General features: G+C 30.7%; 2 protein-coding genes across 4 annotated transcripts; one reads left to right on the top strand and one right to left on the bottom strand.

The window, feature by feature from the left end:
* Window positions 1-9,774: 9,774 nt before the first annotated feature.
* On the bottom strand, window positions 9,775-12,625 carry LOC149497878 (thiamine-phosphate synthase). Of its 3 annotated transcripts, XM_089719050.1 has the most exons (5): window positions 12,460-12,625; window positions 12,318-12,384; window positions 11,212-11,381; window positions 10,937-11,132; window positions 9,840-10,252 (listed from the first exon to the last, which is right to left on the bottom strand). In XM_089719050.1, exons 4-5 carry the CDS (start codon window positions 11,102-11,104, stop codon window positions 10,055-10,057), a joined length of 366 nt encoding a protein of 121 aa, XP_089575176.1. In that variant the 5' UTR covers window positions 11,105-11,132; window positions 11,212-11,381; window positions 12,318-12,384; window positions 12,460-12,625; the 3' UTR covers window positions 9,840-10,054. The 3 variants fall into 3 exon arrangements, 2 of the variants coding, with proteins under 2 accessions (XP_089575176.1, XP_089575177.1); XR_016320038.1 differs by lacking the exons at window positions 12,318-12,384; window positions 12,460-12,625 and having other exon boundaries at window positions 9,775-9,866; window positions 9,949-10,252; window positions 11,212-11,776; XM_089719051.1 differs by lacking the exons at window positions 12,318-12,384; window positions 12,460-12,625 and adding an exon at window positions 11,519-11,776.
* A 147-nt stretch (window positions 12,626-12,772) lies between these two features.
* LOC149497877 (LisH/CRA/RING-U-box domains-containing protein) lies at window positions 12,773-17,397 on the top strand. Its single transcript, XM_089719049.1, has 2 exons — window positions 12,773-13,106; window positions 15,960-17,397. Exon 2 carries the CDS (start codon window positions 16,018-16,020, stop codon window positions 17,173-17,175), a length of 1,158 nt encoding a protein of 385 aa, XP_089575175.1. The 5' UTR covers window positions 12,773-13,106; window positions 15,960-16,017; the 3' UTR covers window positions 17,176-17,397.
* The last annotated feature ends 1,811 nt before the right edge of the window (window positions 17,398-19,208 follow it).

The raw sequence follows: 19,208 nt of genomic DNA, 5'->3' as shown, positions 1-19,208 counted from the left end.
AATTCCCGAATGAATTGTTTTGGGCTTAGGCCCAATTCGAAAATTTGGGCTCGAATTGGGACTATGTTACAATTGCAACCCACGCGGCCAAAATTTGCGATTTTTGATTTAATAAAAATTTAAAAGTTTTGAAAATAAAAATTCAGGGTGTTTCAGTTATGTTCAGCAAAATTAGTTACTACCTTTGTTCCATAATATTTTTCACATTTGAGAAATAGTTTTTTCACATCTAAGAAAATAGTTTATTCCAAAATAATTATCATATTTGTGGTTTTTAAGGAGCAACAATTTTTTTTTCATATTTACTCTTTATATATGACTAATAATTATTACTTAAATTGAATATTTTTCTTAGAGAATTAGTATTAATTAAGGACAATATAGTCAATTTACTCAATAATTTATTGTAACTTGGACAAATTTGATAGTTTTCTTTGTAGACGTGAAATTTCAAATGTGACAAGTATTATAGAACAAAATATTTTAATAGTTATTAGCCGTTAAATGTTTAACTGACGTTTTGCCAAATATTAAAAAGAATAATGTTTTATAATCTGCCCATTTAAACTCAGAACATTAGTATAAATGTTATTTCATCAAATAGTACAAATGATAGAAGTATTATTTTGACCTCAATCAAAATATTAAATGTTACTTAAAAAAACTATTGACGAACTAAGCCAAAAAGTATCATAGACGAATAAAAAATTGGGTCAAATTTAAAGGAATTAGTGTATATTTTAGTTGAGATTCTACTTAATTTGTGCTCAATTTACCCTCTAAATTACACCATTTTTACTGAAAATTGAGTTTGCAAATTGATTTTATTATAACATAAGCTTGCAATCAGATGTTTAATTGATTCTATTTTTTAATTCGAGCAAATGTTTGATTTCGATCAGAAAATTGATACCTCTTGGTAAAAGAACTCGCGTACGCGCAAAATTTGAGAACGGCAATTTTTGACGTAGCCCCCACACGCAAAGTCTGGAATCTAAAACAGTGTTTTAACCAAATTTAAATCAGCGTTTCAGTTCCGGTTTCATTGTGACTATCCTCGCGATTTTAGCTTTGTGTTTCTGTAAAAGGTAAAAACCAGTGAAATTCTGTGTGATATTTACGCATGGAAGGACGTGAGACCTAATATTCGGCTTCGGATCGCCGCAACCCAAACCGCTTTGCTGTCTGTAGTGGTTAAATTACAGACCGCTCATCCTTTTTATTTATTTTTAAATACAACATTAAGCGGAAAAATTAATTGCACAAAATGGTTGAAATATGTACAGCTCTCTCCTTTACTTGTTGTCCATCAAAAAATCTAGCAAACAAGCAGATATAAAAGAGTGACTGCTTTTATATTTTGTAAGCTGAAAGCCTGAAACAGACTTTTTACTCTTTTTATCTTGTTCTACATCTTTGTTTTAAATAAATTTCAAATGCAAAAGAGTGATTTTTCTTTTCTAAAAGTTATATTTGGTAAGCTCTAATGATATGCATTAAAACATATTTTTAGTGTAATATTTATGGCTTACTAAATATTATGGAAAATGACTGAAATCATATAAAGAATAAATTGTGCTATCTAAATATAAATTTATATCTTAATTCAGCAAGATTTTTTATTTAATTGTTTGAGTTGAAAAAAAATTAATTATAGAAAATGTAAAATTAAAATTAATTGTTATGTTATAGTCAAATTAACACATGTTAATTTATATTTCTAAAAATTAATTATAAAGTATATAATCTATGTTTTTCTTAACAATTTAGTCATTTTGTCGATATAATCTCTTTTTACTATTAAATTTACTAAGAAACCGATTCTTAAATTATAGTTAAACTAATTACGAAGTCATTAATTTATCGTTTTATTGACATTTCGATATTTTCCCTTTTGAATGAAAAGATTAAAATATTAGCAGAATTATACAATTAAAGATCTCACAATTAATTTTTAAAAATAAAGATAGTCATGTATTAGTTCAACTACAATTTAAGAGAATTTTTTTTTTTTCTTTTAGAAATAAAAAGTAGCATTTGGACAAATCTATTGGCAAGGCATAATTGGTGACTACAGAAGAGCTTTTGATTCTTTGATTGGAACCGTCGATTCAATGAAAGAGAATCAGATTCTGAGGTGGACATATTCCTTAGAAAGACAAGAATACCCGAATCTCTACAGTAAGAACGGTAGAATCCCCTGCAGCTTTCACATCAATCACGTCCATGTCAGCCGCTTATCGTTCGATCTCCGATTCAATTGCAGCTGCCAAGTGAAGCGCCACGTCATCCGTCCCTGTCCTGAAACTATACGAGGTTTAAGCGTCCCCACCAAAACTACCGTGGCAAGATTGGAAAGACCAGATATACCGCCACCAATTACTAACTGGTCAAATTTTGGAACCAAGTAACTCCTTTTTCTTTTTCTTTAAAGCGAATAAATAAATCACGACCCAATTCCTATATCCAGTATTTCTTTTTTAATTTTAAATATTTTTTTCGGTTTGAGTAAACATAAATTAATAATGAACATATCAAGATAAATAAAATTTTATTTATTTTTATTTTTTGAAATCACAATGACTTCAACTCATATTATTTATAGAAATTAAATGTATTAAATAAATAAATACCAAAGTAATTATAGATTATATTACTTTTACTACATCGACTTTAGAATGGATGCTATTAAAATAGTAAATGAGTCAAATTATTTATAAACTATTTGAGATTTACTTTAGAAAAAAATTTGCTTTGCTTGATAAGCTTAATATACTTATGAACCCAAGTTTGCTTAGGAGAATTTTTTTTAGTGTTAGCAAAGATATTCGAATTTGAGTTTATTATCAAATCGTATGTACACCTACCATTAGATTATGTCTTAGCGTACAAAATATATCTTTTTTAAATTTGAAATCAACTATATAATAATTGGTCACAAGACTTGCATTTTTAAAAGATTTTTTACTTCAACAAATATATATATATATATATATATATATATATATATATATATATATATATATATATATATATATATATATATATTGGTTAACAAATATTTATAATCACAATATATTTATAATTGGCTTTTATATTAATGGCGCCAAACTAATGAATCAATTATTTATTAAACTTTAAGAATTAACTTGATTAATAAGTGAATTTATTAATTAATATCTCATTAAATATTAAAGGAAGTTGGATTTTTTGAAATTAAATTATATATAAATTTTTATGAAAGTTAAATTGAAGAAAATAAATTTACAAAAACTCATAATGACTTGTGGTGAGTGGTAACAGTAACTTATAATGATAAATACGAAAATTACCTTGCTAGGTAAGAATAAAATTACCTTACTATGAACCGACACCAAATTTGCGAATTGGGATGGTACCCCACTGAACAAAAAGTTGCAATGGGATGGGACCATGAGAATGAGATCACATTCTTTGCAGTGAATGTGATTGGACCGTTTCAAATTTTCAATTTTCATTTTCTCCTGTAATTTTCTATTCAATCATTCAACATTTGATTTTTCTTTTTCAACCATACACATACACATTTTATTTTTAATTTTTCTTAGTTGGTGAAATATTTTACATCTCCTTAACATTTAAATCCATTGTAAATTATATATATCTGTCTTATGGGCACTTAAAAAATGGTATGGGATACATAAGAATCATTTTGTCTCAAAATAATTAAAATCATTTTTAGTTTTTTGTAAATTTTTTTTATCAGCAACCTTAATTTTATTATTATTTAGTAATAATGAAAACAAAAAAAAAAAATGATAATAAGTTAAATATTATATCATAGCCAACAGGCTCACCTAATACATCCATAACCTACCTCAAATTGACAAGAAGTATCCAAATCAAAAACATACACAATTCTAGAAAACCCCTCTTAAGGCAAGAGAAGAAAATTAGAACAGAAAAATAAATAAATAAAAGCAATCCAACAAACCCCCACCAAAGAGAAATTGGGAAGAGAAGAACGAAGTTAAATCCAAACCATGAAAGGACAGACATCATCAACCTCTTTATTCGCTGAACTATCTACATAATTGTTGCTATTTCTAAAAACATAGACAAATTGAATCTAATTAAATTGAGACGGAATATGACCGAACTTGTTAAATTTCTTCGAATATTTCTAAATCCGCTTAAACTTTTAAAAAATCTAATACAGAATTTTTTGAATCAGATTCCGTAATCAAAAGATAATTCTTAACACACGAGCCAAAAAAATCTCTATAGCTGAAAATATGAGTTCTCTTTCATTGGAATCTAGGATCCAAACAAAACGGAATAAAAACATTTAACCAAGCTATTGCTGTCTGTTAATACACCTCTAACATCAGCTAAACCTGGTTTATCTAGAAAAGAACCATCAGTGTTGAACTTCAATAATCCTGCAACTGGATTAACCTAGAACATGACACCTTCTTGCCAACAATAGCACCTGCTTTACACACACTTCGATTGGAAAACATATCAATTGCTAAAGTTAAAAAATCCAATCTGATTTTTAGTTTTTAATAACTCGAAACTTCTAGCTTCGATCACATCCACAACATCTTCCGGGCTCTTACTTTTACTATTAAAAAATACTTCATTTCTAGCCAACCGTAAATACGGCAAAGTTACACCGCTAAAGAATTCCAAATTGCGGAACATCCTTTAAGCTTAATAATACTTTGTCATTGCCAACTCAAATCAATCAATGAACTAGGCAAAATCCAACTTGCACCTCCACCATCTTAAAACACCCGCCCATACATTTCTTGCAAAGAAACAAAGAAAAAGAACCAAATTTGAAGATTCAATAGCAGACTCACAGGACTTGTGGAGACAGTCTTGTGGATTTGATAGTATCTTACAGCTAAACAGATTGCTTCTACAAGAAATTCTGTTAATCATGGCTCTCCAAAGAAAAAATGATACTTTATGCAGAATAAGAGGAGACCAAAATTGTTTAAGATTATAGGGAACACTTTCCTCTTCCAATTCATATTCTTCCATCAAACAAGATAGGTTTTAACCGAAAACTTTTCTCATTTTTTGTTTGAAATTTGGAACACCATATCCTCTAAGCTTTTTGCTCCTACAAATAGTGTTCTGAGCTACCCAGTTCACTGACCTTTCATTATCCGTAAAAACCTTCTCTAAATTGATTCAATTTTTTTTTATGTCCATTGAAGGAGCTTTAAATACCGGTATATAACAGAAAAGTAATAAAGGTAAGACTGATTTAATTAAGACGATCTTTCCTCCAAAAAATAAATTTATAGCTGAATCGTGTCGGTATTTGTATATATTTGTAAATTGATAGAGTTTAAGTAAGTCGAAGTTGATTATAATTTTCAACTAATTGAAATAAAAAATCCACATTTTTCTCTCAAAAAGCTATTAAATTTCCGTGGATTTGTTAGTGTTCAATTTTCAAACAAAAAGTATGGCCACGTGTATTCATGTCACAATCCATTTTACTTGTTAATTCATTAATAATAATATTAAATATTATAAATGTTTAATTATATCAGACATAGGTTGTTGCCACAAAAATTTTTTATTTAGATGGTAACCGCTGTCAAAACAACTTATTTTACTTAATTATCAAAACAATTAATTCTACATAAATTCATATAATTAAATTCTCTTATCCTTTAACAAATTAAAAAGATATCTATATTTTTCAAATAATAAAATTAAAATTAAAAAGGACAATATTAGATTTTTTCGCTAGAAAATAATTTTTACAATAAATATAAATTTTTATAGTAATAAATAATTGATTTTGACGATAAAATAATAAAATAATATTAAAAAAAAAAAAAGAAAAAAAAAAGTTATGGCGGCAAATTCTTCAAGATATGCACCATCATTTCAATTCATGATATTATTAGTGGTAGAGGAATTGGACAACAAAATTAACGTAGACTTTTTTTTTTTTTTTTTTTTTTAAATTAAGCTAAAGTAGAAAGTAAGTATATTAAGATAAAAATACATCTTTGAGTTGTTAGAATTTTAATTTCAGTCACGGAGCTAAAGACTTGACGGTGTTTAGAAAATGAGTTTAAAATATATTTATTAAATTCATCCCGATTCGTTGGATCAACTCAGAAAATTAGTGAATTGATGGATTTTCTTTTGAACTATTATTTAAGTGATTAAAAAAGATAAAGTCCTTTTGAAATATATGGGTAATTCCCATATTGAATAAACATAAATTGAGCAAATGACATATAAATTTATTATATACCAAAAGCAAAGGTAAAACTTACAAGTTACACAAAACACAACATATCCTCCACGTGAGAACATAAAACTTGACGAGAAAGAGTGGAGTAAATCAAAGATTCAAAGTTAATTAAAGTGGGAAATGACGTTGTAAAAGAGAAATAGCTGAGTACCTAACCAGGGAAGGGACGTGTGGTCAAGCTTAATTAAATTTTAATTTTGTGACGTTGATTGGCATGGTCTGGTCTGCTCTGGTGCAGGTAAAGGCATTACCCAGAATTTGTCTGTTTTAGGGGAAGGTTGGTCTATCTAATTGCTCTGTTTGGTTTCTTGGAAAAATAAATTCTTTAAAGAGAGTTCCAAACCAAGAGGAGAGAAATGTAGAAATAAACAATACTGGATTGGATATGATCCTCCCTGGACAAGATGATGATAGACTTAGCTTATTTTTGGATAGGATGGGATGAACTTTTTTGCAATTTTCATTTAAATTATAGATTGAGATAAAATATGATGACATACACACGAGAAAAGGTGGGTATTTCTGTTTTATGTTTTGCTTTAGCATATTATTTTCATGCTTGGTTCGAAAATAGTATTTAAATAAAATATTTCCAACAGGAATATTAATTTTGAATCTTTAATTTGTATCTTTAGCTAAGTTGAAGCATTAAAGCCCAAAATGTTGATAAAATAAATTAAAAGAAACATTTCAACAAAAAAAAAAAAAAATTATTTGAACAGGTTTTTGACCGTTTACTATTACATTGAAATGAAAATATTTGTGTAAGAAGAAAAGGCATATTTTGCAACTAATTAAGAAAGAAATATTAATAATCTATCATCTATAATTTGTCTGTCTATTCAAAGGTAAAGTTTGGACGCAAAATAAAATTTATAAAATTTTTTGGATGGCAAAACACAATTACCTCTACCTATATATAATATATATAAACTTGGGAATGAAAATAGAATAGTTAAATGTACTAAAATATCTTTAATTAATTAAAATTATTTTGGTAGAAACATAGTGTAATTGCTTGTTGGGTTTTATCCCTCCTCCTTATAAAAAAATATATATATATATATATTTTTTTTTTGATTGATCGTATTGAAATAAAATTTTCATAATATTATTGAATATTTTTCATTTAACAGGCATTTATACTTCATTTTATTGAAAAGTAAAAAAATTTTAATTTTAATAATTCTAATAAATAGATGATAATTATATTTAATATTTAATTTTATTAAAATATAATAATATAGAAATATATACACATTTAAGACGCATTAGTCGGTCTTCTCATTTATGCTTTTGAGTTTAGTTTTACCATTATTTTCAGTCGTTAGCGTGGGCGACTTCTAAACATTAAAAGCATAATAATCATAAACAAGAAAAAAGGCATGAAAGTCTTGTTTTTATTTTCCAGGTATTTGTAATTTATGGTTGAGATGTCCCTTTTTCTATCATTGATTGGGAGAGAGGTGTATAATCTAGCTATTGCATTTTCAATTGTCACTTTGAATTGGGTAACATAGCTTATTTTATATTCATAATAAAAAATAAATAGAGATTTGAACTATACAAATTCAATGAACTATATCAAATTTTATCAAAATAAATGAAATTTTCAAATGAATTTTATAAAATTAAATAATTCAAATTATTATAATAAAACTGTTCAATTTCCTAGCGTTTAATATTTGCAGAATAGTTTTTTATTTGTCTATAATTAATCGTTTGAAATAAAAATTTTAATTATCAATTTTTTTAAGTATAATTATTTTTTAATTCTTCTTTGATGTGATAAGTTATTACCTCCAACTAATTCAAACTGGCATTAAAATATCTACTAGTGGCAGTGACAGGATAAACAAAACTTTCTATGTATAAATGTGATTGCCAAAATTCAACTCCACAAAGAAAATAATCAGAGCGGAAAAAAAGGGATCAATTACAACTACCTGTCTACTTACTATGAGAAAACGTGTCAACTTCACTTACACAATCCCAATGGATAGCCAGGGCATTTACGGGATTAATTATATGTTTAATCATGAATTTAATCATCTACAACGCAAATTTCTCATGCCATTTTCTTTACCTTCAAAGACCAGTGGAAAATAATGAAAAACTATACTGGTATTTATTTTTCCTCTTTATTTTCTCTTGTTTCATATCATATTTAATTTTTTATATATACTTTTTTTAAGAGTATTTACTTATTATTATTATTATTATTATTATTATTTTGAATATGAGAGTTTTGGGATTGGTGGTTAATTTTATCCATAAATGCTTTTATACTCGAATCTCTAAATTTTTTACTTTTTTAGGGATAGTCGGCTGATATTTAAAGTTGTGTATTTATAATATTAAACTTTTAGGATACTTGGCTGATATTTAAGTTTTGCAATATTAAAAATTTTCTAAAATCATAGTATTCTAAAAAAAATTAGAAAATTAAAAAAAAAAAAAAAAAAATTGAAGATGTCCTAATTCTACCTTACAAGTGGAATTATTCTGCAGAATTGTAAACTTTTAGGCTTAATGCAATTAAAAGAACAATATTTTCTTATCCTTCCTGATTTAGATTCTTTGCTTTGAAGACGTAAACAGGCGGGTCCATCGGAAATTCTTGGTAGCTTTAGCAACTTGCATTTTTGGCAGATAGACTATACATCAAATTAGAGTGTATATATATATATATTATTCTTAAGGAATAAATCTAAATTTTCTTGATGGAAATTAAAATTTTACCTCTAGTTTCATACATGCATTTCAATTATTTGCATTGAAAAAATAAAAAAGAAAAATAAAGCAACATTACATTTATTAATCAACTTAACATGACCTACTAGCCCAGTAACTAATTGAGATGGGCCCAGTGAAACTCAGCCCATCTTGAATGATCCCCTTAAATTCTTTTAGTAACATGATTTATACCGAATATTAGTTCGGCTCAGTCATAAATGTGAAATATAAATTACTAATTCATTTATATATAGAAAATATTAATCCTCAACTGGATAATAAATTTTCTGAAAAGACAAGCATATTATTTTCAAAATTTTAAATATTTGATGAATATAAGAGCAATAAAATTGTTATTTTAATTACATGAATTGGCAATCTAAAAATTATATAATTCGAAACAACAATTTAACTGACATATTCAATTGATTAAACAGCTAGCATAAGAGGCATTAGGCAAAAACCTTACATGTGTATGTATTAACGTATAACAAGAACTAGAAAGCAATCACAACAAAAAAGGAAGAAAACAAAAGGATATGAAATCACAGTGCCAATTGCCAACCACAAAGCATTTCAAACTCAAAGGGCACTTCAAAGTTGAATATAAATCAGGCTATCAAACAAAGGTTTAATCCAGACAAATTAAATCATCTCATGGATTCTATCACAATGTAGTTAGTTTAAGAATCTCATTTTTCACATTCAATTTAACAAAGTTTTGGGGTAATCTTGGTATAATAAGCAGTGAAAAGTTGCAGCAAACATTTGTTGATGAAAATATAAACAGTGACCGTATATTATTATTTTACTACAGTAAATTTCTTCAATATTTTCCAAAAGGCAGTATATTATCCACCTGAAATTTTCTCAGAATTAATCATACAAAAAATTAGCCAACAAACAAAAGAACAACCAAAACAGAAGCAACTAAAACTCACTTCATTTAATAAGCAATTCAGAAGGTTGTTCTGCATAAATGCTAACTGACTGCCAAGAAGAGAATGAAGACAATACTTTGTACAAGCTCCTCGATGCAGTGTAATGTCAAGGCAACTTTGGAGATGATTGTTTATTCATTACTTTTGCTGACTTGATGGAAGATTTCGTGAACCAAGTTGTATAAAGAAATTGCTTGTGAGGCCCTATGTGATTGCAAATTAACCTAAGCTTCTGTCTCTCTCTCATCCATCTCAATACTATTTTCATATGGGTTTTACCTTTCAATCCTCTCAAGCCAACTTCCTGAATTATGTTAAGCAGAAATCAATAAAGTTCAAATCCATTGCATAAATTGTTAAAACTGAAAAACAGTTATTGATTACTTCCAATTTAAACAAGAAAAGACCAATGCAATACTTGGGGATTGTCGTTTATTACCAATTGGGAATATTGATTTGGCTGGTCTCTCTATTATTTAGAGACTAGTTGAAGAGTCTAAGTTTGGTGGAAGAGTTTATAGCACCTTGAATACCAAAAGATCCAAAACGACCAACATTGGCAATTTAAAATCAATTCAAGCATCAACAAGCTAAATAATGAAATCTGTTTCTACATTTGCTCTAACAAACACAGTAAAACAAACAGCACTCATTTTCTGATTCTAGAAAATACAGAGAAAAGCTTCCCAACTCTTGGAAACAATTTAAGCCTACCCATTATACAGTACCAGTAAAAGAATTTATAAAACTTAAATTTAATAATCATTTGCTTTTCTTGGATGCCATTTCATCAATTTGAAATCACATTTTGATTATTTTCTCTTTTTCACTGCAATTATATTGGATGAATTTAGTAAAGATACTAACTTTCTACAACCAAGGGAGATAACTTAATCCAGTATCAAACAGAGGCTAATTTAGAGATGAAACTAATGAAAAATAAATAAATTAGAGGAAACATATAAAATTAAAAACAGATACGGAATACCTGGACTCTTTCCCAAGTTTCAGAAACAGTAAGAGGACCATGTTCCTTTACAATGTCAAAAATTGCCCTTGTTATAGTCTGCGTCTGCTCTGGTGGCGTTTTGAGCTCTATTGGTTTCATTTTTGGCTTTGGCTTTGTCGAAAAATACCTTATCGCTGTCCTAAACATTTTTTTTATTTCTCTTGGATTTTCGCTCCTGTAACATTTTCACGAGGAAATTGAAACCAACGGTGCTGTAAATAGATAAATTCAAGGAAAAAAAGGGACAAGATTACCTTATCAAAGCAAACGGGAATTGCCGCCGGAGCTGACTCAGACAGTCGGTAATATTTATATTCTGTTACGGAATATAACTTTAAAGCTCACGTGAACTTGCGTTGGTGTGAGTGCAGCCGATGGTTGGGGACGGGGAAGGGGCGGTGGGTTAAAGTGGAGAGAGAAAAGCCTAAAATAAAATAGAATAAAATAAAAAGGAAATAAAAAAATTAGAAAAAAAAAAAGGCTCATTTTACCCCCTTGAACTTGAATCTAATATCAAAGCCCAAACATATGAGTTTTTTTTTTTTTTTTGACAAATTCCACCTTAAATTAGGCAAAATTGTTTATTTCGCCCACCAAATTGTAATGAAACCGACGGCTTTTGAGTTCATTTCCGGATCAATGATAATGAAACCGATGATTTTTGAGTTCAACGAATGTGGGCTCGAAGCTCGATTTGGTTACATGCTTCCGATGAAATGAAGACGATGGGATCGAAAGAGAGAGGTGCAGTGCATGGAGACGAAGAAGATAAAAGGGAAAAGGAGAAGATGAGATCGAGGTGGTGGGGAGAGATAAAAGATGATACCTCACGCACTTCTCCTTGGCAGTAATGGCACGCTCGTTGTTGACCAAACACTTTGGTGGCAAAACGAACAAATGCGTCTAATTAACGTTTTCCCAAAAAGTTAAAATCAATTGTCGTTTTCAGCGAACGACACATTCTTTTACCTTCTGTCGTTCGGTTCCTTCTTGATACAACCAACGAAATATTGGGACATTTACAAGGCTTAACGGCCAGGATTGTACTTTCATAAACAAAGGGTGCCCGCCGCCATGGCTGTGAAAGAAAGATGAGATGGAGGTGGTGGGGAGAGATAAAAGATGATACCTTACGCACTTCTCTTTGGCAGTAATGGGCACGCTCGTTGACCAAACAATTTGGTGGCAAAATGAACAAATGTGTCTAATTAACGTTTTCCCAAAAAGTCAAAAGCAATTGTCGTTTTTTCCGCGAACGACACATTCGTTTACTTTCTGTTGTTGAATTCCTTGTCGATAAAAGAGGCAAAAGTGAACTGAAAAAAATAAAACATGAAACATAGTACGAGGAAGCATTTACCAAGCCTTTGTTGAAACCCAACTGTAATCTACTTCCAACAGAACCGAGTTCCTCAAGCTTTCCAACCCTGAAATGGCAGACTAGCCAGTAAAGGAAAAACTTCTGTTTTTCGGTTATAACAATTTTCAGTTAGTATAATTACCTCGTTAAAAATTCTTTGAAAATCTGGAAAAATCGTCCCCTTTAATTGGCTTTCCATTTGATAATGTGATGGAGAAAGACATACATGAGGCAATTGATAGAGGAATGCACACACGAATCTCAGCTAGGCATTTTATCAAACATTTGATATACGCACTTGGAAACAGTGCTGTATTCGGCTCTCTGTTGCTATGTCGTTTTTGGCTTTTAACGGGCCCGTTTTAATTTCAAATAATAATAAAAAGAAGTTAAGGTTAAAAGCTTTTGCGCAAGCTGTATAAATAGCAAAAAATCGTCTCTAGAAGGGAAGGGGGTTTTCGGGATAAAAACCGAAAAAGGCGAAAATGGAAATTTTAAAACAATTTAAAACGCGAAAACGAAAATGAAGTTGGAGGTGCGCAGTACACAACTCGGCGTAAGTTAGCGAGCGTCCCCTTTGTCTCTGGGTCCTTCCGTCTACACTTCTTTATCCCCGAAAACCTACACCCACAAACCTTCCCTTGGTCGCCGTCTTATTTTGCCTTCTAGATCTGAGAGATTGCTTCGCTTTTTCTTCGTGTTTGGATTCGCTTCGAGCTCTGCGTCGGGTTTCGCTACGGATTTCGCTCAGTTTCCACTCAATTTCATCGATTCTGGAAAATTTTCGAGGTAATTTATGTCCTTTCTTATTTGATTTGTCAATTTTGCTTTTAGGATTTCTCAAAATTCATTTGATCCCCTTTATGATCGTTGATTACGTTTTTTGGCATCTGGATTTATCAAAAGTATTGGTTTTTCCTTTTAAATAGAATTAGGGATCGTGTTTTAACATTAGTAACCTATACCGGAAAACTTCAGAAAATATTGACGATCTTCCTACGGGGTTTGAGATGATCATTCTTCGTTTTCCTAGGAAACATCTACAGAAACTAAATCACAGACGGCAAAAAAACAAAAAGCGAAAATGCATTTCCTAGGAAACATAAAAATAATTTGAGTTTACTTACAGTGCCCTTGTAAAATTACATATTGACAAATGAAAATCAGTCTAATTGAACTGAATATTAATGAAAATTCTAACACAACTACGCCCCCATGAAAACATCAAACTACAGTGTATATACATTAGTTTCAATAGGTAATTATAATGAAACAAAGTTAGACAGCAGAAACTTGCAATTGTTTGAAGAAGCTTCATTTTTTATTTGTTTTATTCCAAGTCTTGAGAGTGCATTTCTAGGAAACATAAAAATGATTTGAATTTACTCCGAGTGCCCTTGTAAAATTGCATATTGACAAGTAAAATGAAAATCAGTCTAATTGAAATAAACATTAATGAAAATTCTAACACAACTAGGCCACCATGAAAGCATAAAACTACATTGTACACATTAGTTTCAATAGGAAATTAAAATGAAACAAAGTTAGACAGCAGAAACTTGAAAATATTTGAAGAAGCTTCATTTTTTCATTTGTTTACTCCAAGTACTCGAGTGCATTTCCTAGGAAACATAGAAATGATTGAATTTTCTTCCAGTGCCCTTGTAAAATTGCATATTAACAAGTAAAATGAAAATTCTAACACAACTAAGCCACCATGAAAGCACAAAACCACAGTGTATACATTACTTTCAATAGGTAATAATAGTGAAACAAAGTCAGACAGCAGAAACTTGAAAATGTTTGAAGAAGTTTCATTTTTTTCATTTGTTTTATTCCAGGTACTCGAATAATTAGTCCACCATGTCCCTTCAATTTAAATATATATTTCTCTTATCATCCTTCAACTCAAATAAAATTTTACATGTACCATGCTTTCTGGAATCCTAAATAAGACCATGTGCTATTGCATGCATATATTTATTGTAAAGCATATTGTTGGTACAAGCATATATACATTAGGATTCACTTGCATTATTTTCTTTCTTCTCCATAAACTCCCTTGTTTCCACAATTTTATAGCTTTATCAAGGAGCAAAAAAAATGACAGCTAGAAAGTAACTCACTACCATAGCATATTTGATTTCCTTATTTTGATAATAAATTTTGATATTAAAAATGCTATCAAAATTAACTTTTAATTGGCCTTTCAAGCTTTCACCTAGCTTTCATATATTTTAGATATTCTTTCTCAAAATTGCATATGCAGAACTCTAGCCCCATAATTTTAGACATGTGCTCGGTAAAAATCTGAGCCTCAGTGCAAAGAAGCCTAAAATGAAATTCAAAAATTGATCAGATTCTAAGAAATCAGCCAATTGTGATCCTTTCAAAAAGAGAACATCTAAGAAGTATGCACCAATATACAGATAAATAGTGAAAGTAACCAATTTCCAACACTTGCTTCACCACCCAGAAACATAATGAGTGCCTCAAGAACAGGCAGTTTTCTGTAAGAGCAAATCCAATGCATTTACCCCAACCAAACTTAAAAAAATTTCAGAAAGCATTCTTCCATACAATTGACTGCTAAGTTCATTCTCAACCATGATTTTTCTTTTAAAAAAAAAAAATTCTGCTTGCAAAACCAATCACTGCAGTACTTCAATCCAGTAAATTAACCAACAATGCTATATACTCAAAAGGTCACTAAACAAAGTTCAAACTAATATACAATGATCAAAACATCATTTCCACAGTTCAAGCACCAAGTAGAAATCAATTGCCAGCTTATACAAAAACATAAAGCCGCCCAACTAATTTATCATCTGAAATTGCTGGCATTTCAAAAGCACAAGTCACATACAGAACTAAACACAATGAATTATGTATTCATTGAACTTGCAAACCTCAAGAACAATCTAAAATTATTGAAGTTAGCCATCAAGACACTTAGATCAAAATTATTCACTAATTATTTTTTAAAGCAAAAACCTTTCAGAAAAGAGAAGTAATGCATCATAATTTTAGGCATCAAATAATAAAAACGAAGTGCATCAACCAATTATAACAAACATCAGATTAAAACAAGAGAGTTGCATTTGATTTTCCAAATCAAACATTGAAATTCAGTTTCCAAGAAAGGATAATTAGTTGATTCGGACTATTTTGTGACAAATTATTAAAAACGTTGATCAAATGCAGATTTTTCATGAGTTGTGATTTATGCTCAAGAAAGGATGATTGATCAAAACATTGACCTTGTTGCATGAGTTAAAATGTTGATCAAGAAAGGATTATCAAACGTTTTGATCAAACTCACTTCTTGGTGTTTATGCTCATGATATCAGATTTCAGTTGTGATCAATCATTTCTTGATATCATGCTGGGGATTGTTTCACTTGTTTGTGGTCTCTTTTTTCTTTATTACTTTTGTTACCAGCTACATCAAACATAAGACTACCAAAACTTTGACCTTGTTGCATGAGTTAAAACTCTTAATTGATATTTACTAATTACAGATGTTGATCTTGTATCTCTCACATGGTGCTGATGGAGGATTTTCCATTAAGGATGCATTTGATTGTGTTGCTAAAGAAGCAAAAGTTAATGGAATTTTCTTCTTAATGTAATTCCATGCAGGTGTTTTGCATATTGATTTCTCGTCTCAAACCACTAATTGAGTGAATAGAAAAGCAAAATGGATCTGAATCCCATTAAGGATGCGTTTGACCGAGTTGCTAAGAAGCAAAAGTTGTCCAGTTCTAAAGCTCAAGAAGTGATTGACCAGATCATGCAAGAAATTGAAAAGGCTGTTGAAACAATACAGTCTGAACACTCTGGTGCTGAATTTGACTACAAATCTGTTCTTGGTGAACTTAATAAAAAGCTGCGAGAAATTTCTCCTCTCAGTCAGCTTGAAGGCACACAGAAGGAACTCAATATAGCCTTGAGCAAGTACCCAAAGCAACTTGAGAAATCCTTCAACACAGATATATCTAAGGCTTACAGAAATATTGAATTTGATACCCATACTGTCAACCAGATAATTGCAGGCCATTTCTACCGACTTGGCCTGTTTGACATCGGTGACTGCTTCATAAGTGAGGCCAAGGAACAGGAATCTACTGTTGCTATGAGATCCTTGTTCTTAGAAATGTATTTGATAGTAGAAGCTATGAAGCAACGAAACCTAGAGCCTGCATTACAATGGGTTGCTGCCCACTCCGATAAGCTTAATGAAAGTGGTTCAGACCTTCAGCTGAAACTACATCGCTTACAGTTTGTGGAAATACTGCAAAACGGAAGCAGAAGTGAAGCTCTTACATATGCTAGAACTCACTTTGCTCTGTTTGCTTCCAACCATTTGGGTGAAATCCAGAAACTCATGGGTTGTCTACTGTGGGCTGGAAAGCTCGATCGCTCCCCATATGCCGAATTACTTTCTCCCACGAATTGGAACCTAGTGGCCGATGAGCTAGCCAGGCAATTCTGCAATCTTCTGGGGCAGTCTTATGAAAGTCCATTGAGTGTGACAATAGCAGCTGGGTTTCAAGGTTTACCGCCTCTGTTAAAGTTTATGACCGTAATGGCAGGGAAGAAACAGGAGTGGCAGACAATGAAGCAGTTGCCAGTGCCTGTAGAGCTGGATAGAGAATTTCAGTTCCACTCTATCTTTGTATGCCCAGTGTCCAAGGAGCAATCGACAGACGACAACCCGCCAATGTTGATGTCCTGCGGCCATGTGCTGTGCAAGCAGTCCATCAATAAGATGTCAAAGAACAGCTCCAAAACCTTTAAGTGCCCCTACTGTCCATCTGATATAGATGCAACACAGTGTAAGCAATTACACTTCTGATGTGTACTCTCACATGTATGTTGAGTTGTACCAAACTCTCTCTCTCTCTCCCTTTAAATGTATTATGAAAATGTGTAGAAACTGGTGGTGGTTTGTTGTGTAGCCAAAAGAGCACAGGTGGCAGTGGCAAAAGCTGGTCTGTTGTGTACTGTTTCTTGATGCATTTGTTGTAAATAGACATTCTTTCACATTATGTTGCTAATGGAAAAGCAGGTTGTAGCATAGGTTGTCTTTCACAGCAGCTTTTTAAGTAACTTTCAGTTAAATGTTAAAGGCTAATTTTTATAATGTTTGTTAATATAGCTAAATGCTAATTTTTATAGTTTTTGAAAATATAACATTTGAAATAGTTTTTAAAAATTAACATTTAGCTTTTAATGTTTTATTAAAAGTTATTAAATGTTATTAAAACAGCCGTGAAAAGTTATTAAATATTATTAAAATAATTAATTTTGTAGAGGAGAATCACCATGTAGACATTGAAAGTTAGTTTTTTGAGTGTACGTGGCAGTGGGACGGGACTTGATAATCTCGCACTACTGTAAATCTGGCAGGACAATGGAACTTGCATAATGTCTTGGGATAGTGTGTGGGATAGTCGTTAGCAAGATTGGGGCCCTATTACAATTAGTGATTATTGGGCCTAGGTCTCTTTAGTCCTGTCAAGTCATGTGGCCCATGCTAGCTCATGCCAGCCTAAAGAAATTAAAAGGATTTGAAGAGACTTATTCTTTCTCAGTTTAGCTTATGTGTGAGTCAATCTGGGGATTGAGAATGGATTCATGTCTGTTTTTTAATTATTTTTTTCAATCATTTCATTTTTAAATTGTTTAAACTTTATATTAAAACTATGTACACTTTTTTTCACAGTTTTTAATAACATAAAAAAATAAACATGAAATAATTTTATTTTTAATTTTTAGACGTCTATTTCCAGTTGATTTCAAAGGTGAGCAACAGCATTTTGGCATTTTGTATCTGGTTAATCAATCTTTCCAAAGTATCCTTCGCAGAAATTTTCCATGATGTCCAAACTTTCAAGAGTGACAGTAGATTACACTCATTACATACAGTTTTCAACTTTTGAGGAAGCAGAAAGCACGCATGAGGAGAGAGAGAGAGGACTTGATGAGATAATTCATGTAGGCAGAAATTAATGAATCTGAATTCTCCTGAGGAGGGGAGGACTGTGTGCAGATGCATGGTCGTACTTGATGGTAAAACATGCATAAAATTGCAGGTGAAAGACTGCAACTTTATTGGGATTTGGTATAATTTGGTCTTAGAATAATTACCAAATGGCAATTGGTGTGTGTGTGTGTTGGTCTATTTGCAATTTGCAGCATTTAAAAAAAGAAGAGCACATAAAAGGTGCTTGCTTGCAACTCATCAATACCCCTATAAAGCTTTTCAAAGTGTGCGCAATTTAAGGAAATCATCAATTCACTCCCTTAAAAAGTACAATTAAAGACCTCACCAAATACTCCTTTTTAAGCTTAAGTTAGTGTCAACTTTTCTTTCTTCTTTTTCCATCTTCTTCACGCATATTCAAGCTTCTCTTCAAAAGGCTTCTTTCTTCTACCCTCTTCTTTTCTTTTTTCTTTTTTCTTTTATCTTACTCGGGTCATAAACTCACTCAGTATAGACAAGTATTTTATGTAAAGTATATTATTATATACTACACTCCAAATAAAAAGAGTCCTATGAATTTGGAAAGTTTTATATTTGAGGATAAGGTGGTCCTAGTTCTAGCCATGTGGTTAATTAGCAATTGGGGTCATAATTTGTTTTACTTTTACTGTTGTGTTCATTATGTTAACCGTGTGTAGAATTTACGAGCTACTAATAATTTGTTCACGTTACTTCATTGGATCCCGTTTTCTTCTTTTTTAACCTTTTTAATTAACCTATATTATACTACAAAGGTTTTTTATTTATCTTTTCTTTTTTGTCTCCCTTTCAGTTGCAAATTCATTGGAAAAATAATTCCCATTAAAAACAATATTTTTTTTATTCTATTAATCAACTTTACT

This window comes from Jatropha curcas, chromosome 3 (assembly GCF_041381405.1).
Source record: "Jatropha curcas cultivar XTBG-Jc1 chromosome 3, XTBG_Jcur_1.0, whole genome shotgun sequence".
Taxonomy (NCBI): Eukaryota; Viridiplantae; Streptophyta; class Magnoliopsida; order Malpighiales; family Euphorbiaceae; genus Jatropha; species Jatropha curcas.
The sequence above is the reverse complement of the archived record's forward strand: the minus strand, read 5'-3'. Positions and strand labels throughout refer to the sequence as shown.